Source organism: Barbatula barbatula (genome assembly GCF_947034865.1).
Source record: "Barbatula barbatula genome assembly, chromosome: 2".
NCBI classification, from domain to species: domain Eukaryota; kingdom Metazoa; phylum Chordata; class Actinopteri; order Cypriniformes; family Nemacheilidae; genus Barbatula; species Barbatula barbatula.
Window position 1 is genome coordinate 2,159,775 of NC_136767.1, and position 9,622 is coordinate 2,169,396.

General features: G+C 38.3%; 1 protein-coding gene across 1 annotated transcript; it reads right to left on the reverse strand.

Moving 5' to 3' along the window:
* Positions 1–19: 19 nt before the first annotated feature.
* prlrb (prolactin receptor b) lies at positions 20–9,278 on the reverse strand. The gene is made up of 9 exons (XM_079475666.1): positions 9,026–9,278; positions 7,055–7,132; positions 6,844–6,976; positions 6,105–6,274; positions 5,161–5,360; positions 3,678–3,819; positions 3,056–3,155; positions 2,880–2,949; positions 20–2,420 (listed from the first exon to the last, which is right to left on the reverse strand). Exons 1-9 carry the CDS (start codon positions 9,054–9,056, stop codon positions 1,788–1,790), a joined length of 1,557 nt encoding a protein of 518 aa, XP_079331792.1. The 5' UTR covers positions 9,057–9,278; the 3' UTR covers positions 20–1,787.
* Positions 9,279–9,622: the final 344 nt, after the last annotated feature.

Below are 9,622 nucleotides of genomic sequence, written 5' to 3' on the forward strand. Positions count from 1 at the left end.
ATACGAAGAAACTCAAATTATAAACCCAATGGTTTCGATCTTATACGAAATACAAGTTGTCAATATTTAATATTCATGTTTTATTACATGGTCACATCATAAAAAGCATCAAGGTTCCCCATAATAGACGAAAAACAACCGAATAGCTCCAGTTCCAGTTTTAAACTTCACTGAAAGCTGCATATTTACAACAAAAATCCAACTTCTTCCACTTCCTTCACACTGAACTGTTTGTTCCCATATAGCGTTAAGTCAATGTTTGACTAACACAAGTTACTCTTTACTGTCGCACTGCAGACCAAAAACATTACATGATGACCCGTCTGCATAATCTGCTGCTCTGAGGCCGTCTATAAGATGAGAAAGCACATCAAAGGCATTCAACTTTCGTCTCACTGCCCTCGGGTTTGGTTGAGCTTTCACGGCAGTCAGACCTAAACTATTATTCAACCTTGGTCTTGGTTCTAGTTAGTGTCTTTTCAAATAAACAATACACAAATTGCAATAGAAAAACAACAGTAGAGATTCATAAACAGTAGCGGCCAAAAGTATAGTGTCCAACTTTGGAAAATCTTAAAAATATATTAAGAAGTATTAAAAATGTCGTATGTGTGTTATGTTTGGTGTATTTAGATTTCAACAAAATCAAACCTCAGGAGAGAAAGTCATCCAACAGTAATGTATAAGACTAACAGCATGACAAGACCCATGAAAATACACATAAATAGTAAATTCAGGAAAACAAAAAATACATTTGAAATAGTTTCTTAAATTTGTGTTCGCTGTTTTGGAAAATAATTTTGTCAAATAAATACCATAACAAGTGTTTTCTATATAAATATTGTACAAAAAGCACTTTTGGTCATCGCTGTATGGTTTTCTCCAGCTGACTGTATATTGAATATGAATATTTACACATCGTCTGTGATTTAAATCAAATGTAAAAAAAAGTAGGAGGTATAAGACCGAAAGCCGGCTGCTTGTACATTATCCGCTTATAACACGGCTACTTGCCACATGAGAAAAAAACTGCACAAGAAATGTGAATTTGAAAAAGCTAATTTCACCGAATACAGACCTTAAAAGCACTTTACTGTCGGTTTTAAGGTAAGAAACGATGTTCAAACGTCACAAACAGGCAATTTGGTTGAATGTGTTGTAAATCTAATGTCATATATGTTATTAAAAGACATGTTTTTATTTCAATTGTCAAAGAAACCTGTCAAAACGATTTGCTGCATCCAGGTTAACGTGTGTTATTAGTTTTGAGAGGTTGTTATCTGGGAATACCGAACCTGCAGATGTTGGGACTGGCCAATCAGAATCAAGCGTTCCAACGAGCCGTGTAATAAATAAAAAGAATCAAACGGGAATAAATACACTGTGAAATCATTTGTGACCAGTCAGAGGAATCTCATAAAAAAAATCAGCAAGCAGAGAGAGAGAGAGGTAAAGGTTCCTTTCGTATGTTTTTCCTATGTCTCCTGCGGCGAGGTAGTTGGCACAAAAACATGTTTTGAGAGGTTAAAATAATTAATATAATGATCTGTGGAAGGGTATTTTTTAACAGCTTTTGGTGGATGTGTAATGGTTTGGAAAAAGAATGTTCACTATGAACGCTGACCTCTTATAGCAGCTTCCTGTCTTTACATCCATATGAAATAAGTCAACGGAGAAAAGTCGATTTCCTCAAAGAGAAACAGGATAGAAGAGAACACATAAATCCAAAGTTTGCTCTGACATCTCTGTTTACAAAGTGCTTTCACAGTTTTCACGAGACAAAAGTGTCACTCAAAAGTCACAGTTTCCAAATATCCCATTGGTTCAACGTCACCTGTTTCCTCGGTTTCCCACTTCGTTGTGTCACATTTACCGTCTTTGTGTTTTTGTACGGGGGTTGTGTCTTTATGTAGCACGAGGATATTATCGCTGATAATGTCACTGATTTTACTATAATCCTCCTGGTCTTGTTTCTCTTTATCGACCTCAACGTAACCTGCGAGTTCAGCCTGAGTGATGATGACTCTGCTGTCAGTTTCATCTTCTCTCAGTCGAGTGTTGGCTGTGTTTAGTTCCTGGGCTTTTATTAGCAAGCCGCTACAGCCGTGGTGAGTCTCTCCGTGGACGCTGAGAATCGGAGAATCTCTAACTGCGCAGTCCTGATAGTCACATCCTGGACCGGGACACATTAAGGGCTCGCTCCGTGTGGAGTTAAGCTCCCCGCTGCTGTTCTGGACGATCTGCTTGCGGTTTCCAGGAAGCTTTCGTGCCGGATCTGTTTTGTATTCGAGAAGTGCTTGGCCATCGAACTCCTCATCACCGTCCGAGATCATGAGGAAGTCCACTTGATGCTCGAAGTTCTGGGCTATCTGGGGATATTCTGGAATAAGAGCGCTGAAGATCTCCTCAGACTTTCCATTCTGTCAAATTGATCAGATGAGAGGTAACGGTGATTATCATTGTATTTTATCTTGGGGTGTCGCGATATACCGGTATTGACAATAACTGTGATATTAAAGGAATAGTTCACCTTCAAACCTCCTAAGTTCAGTTTTCATTTAGTTACCCTGTTGTCATTTTAAAACTGTGTGATTTTCTTTCGTGTGAACACAAAAGAAGATATTTAGAAGAATGTTGGTAACCAATCCCCATTGACTTTGTATGGACACAAAACCAATGCAAGTCTATAGGGACCGACATTTTTCTAAATATCTTCTTCTGCGGAAGCAAGAGAGTCATGCGGCTCATGACAGAAGGTTCATTTTGAAGGTGAACTATTCCTTTAATAACTGTTAATACTACACATATGATAACATTGTAAATCATTCAGGGCAAGTATTGTACATTGTGATCCGAAAAATTCGAAAAATCGACTGTACCTTAAGAAGTTTTATATCTAAGCCTCTGATCTTCGGTTGTGGAACTGGCGGCAGCAGAAAACGTCTCACGCTAGATGTACGAAGAGAATATCCGACATGTTAATTGCACAGTATAGCATGACCTTCAGCGCTTTATTGTGTATAGGGCTTGTGATGAGATAAGATATCAGGCTTACTGTTTCAACTTGACAGCCAGCACTCCGGCAGTCAGTGAGAAAATAAAGGCTGTCAGAGTCACGGCGAAGATCATGACCGCACTCTGTGTGTCTGAGGTTTCTAAAGCAGACAAAACACCAAACCTTGTAGCGATTTTGCTTCAAAGACCCACTGACGTGCATTAAAATGTGCAGCTTTTTTTAATGCCTTGACTTCATTTCGACTGAAACAGGAAGTTAGGGTGGGGCATATTGAGTAGTCCCTCCCCCTTTTTTAATAGCCAATAGTGTTAAGTGCAGAATGATGTCATAAAAATGCATTATCTGAGATTAACGGATGTGTAAGGCTGTAAGTTTGAAAAGCTTTTGTCATCTAAATAGGATTTCTTTTCCCATGTTTTGGGTTTATAAAAAACATTTTACTAACACATACTAAAAGCAAAAAAGAAACTTGAATAGTTTATGATGTCGCTGGCTTGTATTTATTTGTTTATGCTGTAAACTAAGTTTTTATTATGATCTGTCAAAGAAAAGATTCTGTTTTGACTCTTCTTTAGCCTGGCCGTTGTTACGGAAGCTCAGTAACGTAACACAATGAGGTAAGGTGTGAAGGATTGAATGGCTGATGCCGGTTTTATCTTACCGTCTGGGATCTGGATGAAAGCGGGAGAGCTCCATTCACTCCACAGGCCCTGGTCGAGTTTACAGCGCACCTGTATGAGGTAAGATGCACCTGGCTGAGCACTGTAGATGCTGAACTCCAGCTGTTTCCCAGCACTATATGACTACAATCACAGAACACAGAAAAACACTTAAGTTTGTTTGTCTCAAGATTGGTTTTATAGTGAACAGGGCAGGCGGGTGCCTAGGGCCTTGGGCTTGGAGGTGGGGCCTCCATAACGTGTCGCCAACTTCGACGCAGTTTCGACTTTCTATCAATTTCTCACTCGAAAGGGCGCGCACATGTAGACGCCAGTTTTAATACAAGCGCAAGCCTCCATTGTGTCTTTAAGAGCCTGTTAATCGACGTCACGGCGCGTCGCATGCTTTAGGCGGCGCCGCCATCTTCGGAGGTTGCTTACTAGCGATTGTTTTGTTTTACTACTCTCAACTTGCTTTTTTGTACAGTGGTGTGGAGAGAATTAGAAGCGGTGAAATATATGAATAAATGAAGTCAAACGGAACGACATTGAACTGAACTCACTAGCAGTAAAGAGCCGCTGCGACCTACAAATATGGCCGCGACACCCAGGATTTAACACGGCGTGACGTCACGTTCTCTATTTATTGTGAAATACAAGGTCATAAACACATGATGAAAACAGCCCGTTGAGTCTTAAATAAAAGTAAACAGTCAGATCTATTTCACTTTATACAGCCGTGTCCCGATCACACTGTCTATTCTCAGATTACAACCGGCTGCATAACATTATTCCTTACGTATAGACTAAAAACCTTCTGCTGTTTTTGTCGTCAAGGTTAGAAACAACACTGGCCCACTGAACCTGATAGTAATACTTGGTGAAATAAGATTTTGTTTACCACTAAATAGTCTGTCATTCTTTCTTTAGAAGTGAAACACACCTATAGTGTCCCTATACACTTGTCCACCAGCCAAGACAGGCAGCAAACAACTAAACTTATGGTCCATTGGTCCAGTCTCTTAATGTATAAAGAGAATAAACACTTTTTTGCAGCAGGAAAAAGTCATGGTGCTTTTTTTCCCATTTAAAATATATACAGTAGGCTTAACTCAACCAAAAGAGTTGTTATTACTCTATGTTAAGAGTAATGTCTTAATGGAAATTTAAGACTATGAAAATAAAATGTCTAAATGCCCTTAAATTTCATTTAGATTTCAATTGAATTTGAAATAATATCATAAACTTGTTAAAATTGTTACATCTTTACAGTGTAATAAAGTATTTTCTTTCTTTCTAAAAGGTGGACTATCCCTTTAATAATATTATGATGATATTAATGTAACAGATTAAACATAAACATACATTTATAGAATATTTTTAAATATTTCCTCCTGGCAGCACTTGTGTCTGTGTATCACAACAAAAGACATTAAAACTGGAAAGACACCATTTTTTTTTAATATCAACATATTTCCGTCTCACCTCCCAGCTGTTTCTCTTCACCCTGCTATTGTTGCTCTTCTCCCTGCTATTCTCCATTTTTGTACGGATTTCATATTTTATTGTCACCCATCCTGAACGTGTGTCTGCATCACGGGGGGGTTCCCACCGCACCAGGATGTAAAAGTTGTTCTCGGTCTGAATTAAAGACACGTTGACATTCTCTGGAGGGTAAGGCTGAACTGTGAGGAAGCAGACAAATGATATTAAACCATTGACAAAACTGAACAGGCGTGATGTTCCAGAATAAGCAACTGATGGGCGAATGTATTTATTTTCCATGTATGACTCTGAAGACTATTACAAAATAGTCAAGCTTCTTAATAGACTGTGGTTCATCTTAACTCGCGCATGATCATCGAATATAATCTCAGATCATGCCAAGTCAGACTTTTCCTCTTTGTTTCCTTTCTCTCAGAAGTTTTCCAGTATGCAAGACTCAAACCTGTTCATCCTCATTTTATTAAACCACTCTTGGCCGAAGCAGCATCTGGTTCGCCTCTCTCGGTAGTTTTCCATTACACTCTTATTCGTGCGTATCGTTTAAGAAGGTAAGCAGGGACAGATTTATAGCACGCCCACAACTAGACAAATTCACTTGAATACGGATCTGTAAAACTCAACCATGTTGTTGAACAATGTTTTAAAAAGTAGACTCTCGTAAAGGAAATTTCCCTGATCTTGCGTGTGCCCTTGCTCAGCAGTAGGTAAGTTTGTTATACGCTATATTTAGCAACCGGCCCACTGGCCTGTGGCTTCCAGTTTAAGTGTTGACAAAACAACCTCGAAATTGGCCTCTGTGGTAAACATTATTACCCACTCATGCGCAGGTAGTATACACTTGGGTAAGTAAGTGAGCATACTGAGGGCATATGAAAATATAAGCATTTCGGATGTGCTTTCATATGGGGAAAAAAAGAAAGTACCTATATCCATAACATCTACTTCCACGGATTCAGAATAGGCTTTCCCCAGTGCATTGGACGCCACCACTGTGATGTTGTACAGGATCCAAATCAACGTGTGCCGCTTATCGAAATAGCAGGAGTTGTTCATTGCTGAATGATAATCTGGACATTCAAAGACTTCCAAAGAGCTGAAAAAAATTACAAACTAAACGTATTTCTTTAGGGTTTATGTATTAATATTTAATACAAATACATACTATATCCTCACTGTTTGCTCATAAAACAAACAAACAAACACACAAAAAGTATTTGATCTATTCATTGGAATTCATGTCCTTGGTTAATCTCCCAATGATCACTCGTCTAGTGGACCCACAACATTATTTTATTTTTAAAATAAAAATACATCCACGAGAATCGACGTAAAAATACTTTAAAATGCTTTCTGTAGTCAAAACTACAGTATATGGCTTATATTTGTCATTTACCATTTATGAAAAAGGTGCTATTCGTATTCTTATATACAAAAAACATGTTTATCTTGAATAAATCTAAATGTTAAAGGTTAATAGCATCCTTGTTTTTAGTATACATTGAAAACTGCTCCCACAAACCTGAAAAATGTCAAATAAAGTCATTCATTAAATTTGTGTATAAACATTTAACTTTAATGAAACTATGTTTGGTCAAGAGCAAATATCTTACAATAGCAAATATAAGGGCAAACAGAATTGCACGTTTGAAACGCGGCCCTCACCTCTCCTTTCTATAATACAGATGATGGCTGGTGGGCAATCCACCTGAAGATCCCGGCTCCCACCAGCAGGTGAAGGTCTCTTTCTCAGGGGACCGACACCTCGTGATTTTGGGCCTCCCAGGTGGAGAATGACCTGGGGACACATTTCCAGAACATGACTAATGACATCTATGTTTGTACGTCGGCATATTACTGTAGATTCCTCACTTACACACGCTGCATGACATCCAAGACAGAAGCCACACCAGAGTCAATGCCTGCACACACTGCGCATCTCTTCGCATTTTTCCTGCACGAAAAAAAGCAGTCTGCAAAGTCAACAAGCTGTCTACCCCGAGCGCGTTATGCACCACCTGTGGAGTTTGTTTGTACTTCAAACATGAATCTACACATGCAAAACAAGCACTTAGCATGGGTAAACAGCTTCAGTCTTCATAACAGCAGAATAAAATTGAAAGGTCAACTGCTGCATAGACTGCAACCGTGAGGAACTACCTGTATGCCAAGAAATACAGAAATATAGTTCTTATCTGATTTCAGAAATGATGGCCATAGTGACATTGGGATATTTTATATCAGTAATCTGAGGAGTATGTACGGTACAATATATGTGCATTTGGCACGAAACTGAAAAAGACAATTGGTTGTTGTAAGACTTTCATGAAGACTGAAGCTGATAGCACTTAATACAGGTGACAACACAGACACAGATCCATTGAATCTATTCAAACAAATGTTCAACATTGAATGAATGAAATGTGGGCATTGTAAAGTGATGGACCAGGTGTGGCAGACACAGGTACAGAATGGAAAGTTACTGCCCTGGAAGTGTGTAATCCAATAAATGGGCCTTGCAAAGTCAAAAATGTGATTAAATAAAAAAACACTTTGCTTTGTGGAAATTGCATCCCGTGTTCTACAAGCAATATTTGCATAGTTTCGTTCTCACTGGTATGCCTTCAGCTTTATTTACAACCAAACATTAAAGTCAATAAAATGCCAAGGACCGGTTGGAAAATTAACCGAGAGGTTAACTCAGTGATCTATGAATCATGGAGATATTGTTCGTGGTCAGCGGCGCAGTCGCTTTTATTCAACGACCCACATTAAATGCTCTTTTTGAGAAGGAAGCAGGTTAAAGTCCAGGTTTAAATGACTTCAACACATTTGACATTAACTTTCCATTTAGGAAATCTTTTCAGTCTTAAAGCATTTAAATGCATTCATGCAGCTGTAATAAGCCAACCAGTACGTAATAAGTATTTTACATAACATTCAATCATGTAATATGCAGATAAAGCTTTGGTTGCTTTAGAAAAGTCATAACAAGTTGTTTATACAACGCAGTTGCTATTCTCTCCACCCACCCGTAAATCCAACCCACATGAAAAAAATAGATGGAACTGTGGCAAGTAACCACCCGGGGTCGAATTAATACATAGTCCAATGGGAGTGTTTGCAGCAACCATTTATAAAAAAGGACATTTTAATAATCTGTTCATCCGATGTGAAAAACGTAGTTGGGGAACTCCAAACTTGAGTAAAAAGTAAACAAAATCCAGTTTCTTTTTGGGAAGGGACTCGTTATTTTCATAGCATTCCCATTGCTTCAGTGAGACAATACAGGTCAGACACACAACCTATGATCCCAGGTCGCCCGAGATGACCAATGAAATGAATGTACTGATTTTGGAGAAAGAGGTTAGGTCACGAAGGCTATGGATCAATACCTCTGACCTTCCTTCAACATCCATAACCTTCTTTTAATAGTTAAACACAAATTATAGATACAATATGCATGTAATAATGTCAGCAAAAAGTTTTCATTAGAAAACCAGAAAACCATACGTGTAGTAAACCATGTGTGTTTATACAGTACAGAATCAGATTGCTACCTGTATGCACCGCACATACTGTACGTAATGTTTATCAACTATCAAAACAATACATAACATTTTTACAACATCATTTTGTATAGTGTTCATTTATAAATACACACTGTTTAAACATGCATTAAAGCATTAACAATTAATCTTATAATTTAATTCTAAATGACTATCAACCAGGATTACAAATACCGTAAAACATTCGTTCACATTTAGTGAAACTTAGCACATGAATTATTCTTAATGTAAAGAGCCATATTGCAATAAACACATAGGATGAATCGAAGGACACTCACCTGGATATGCCAGCCAACCTGCGAGCAACATTACGTCTGTGATTCTCCCATAGTCCACACTGTCGTGCTACATTTTGGTCCGTTCTGCTGTCAAAACTGCTGTTTTTTCCCGACCGATGTCAAGGAACGATGATCCCCAAAACACGCATTATGATTGAGAAGACTAATGCAAAGTCAACCTGTTGACACTGCGCAGAGCGCCGTGCGCACGATCACCAGTTACGCACACACCTTAGGGAGATGAACGGGGCGTGGCAAACCGAGTATAACGTGCCAGATAAACGTTACCTGGCAGTAAATGACACCGTGCTATAAGCATATTTGTTTATTTGGACAAAAAATGTATAACTATGAGAGAAATCAAATGGTTAGGAGACCATGTTAGATTTACATTTTCATAAATGCAAGTGGTGTGACAGGAAACCCAATATTTTTCATTTAGGACTGAAGCTTTTAAGTCGAGCTTTTAATCTTTTTAATTGCTATTTTCTGTGTTTTTTCATTAGCGTTGTTGTATTGCTTGCTATTATCATGACTAAAATAAAAATGTCTGTAAACAGCATGTTGCGAAAACAGCTAGTGAACTAAATCGTTAAA

Excerpts from the sequence above, each read along its gene's own strand:
- prlrb (XM_079475666.1), bottom strand. The coding sequence starts at position 9,056 with ATGTTGCTCGCAGGTTGGCTGGCATATCCAG. Across the intron at positions 5,361-6,104 it reads AGTAGATGTTATGGATATAG|TTCAGCCTTACCCTCCAGAG; the intron begins GTACTTTCTTTT and ends GCTTCCTCACAG. Across the intron at positions 3,156-3,677 it reads TTTCATCCAGATCCCAGACG|AAACCTCAGACACACAGAGT; the intron begins GTAAGATAAAAC and ends TGTCTGCTTTAG.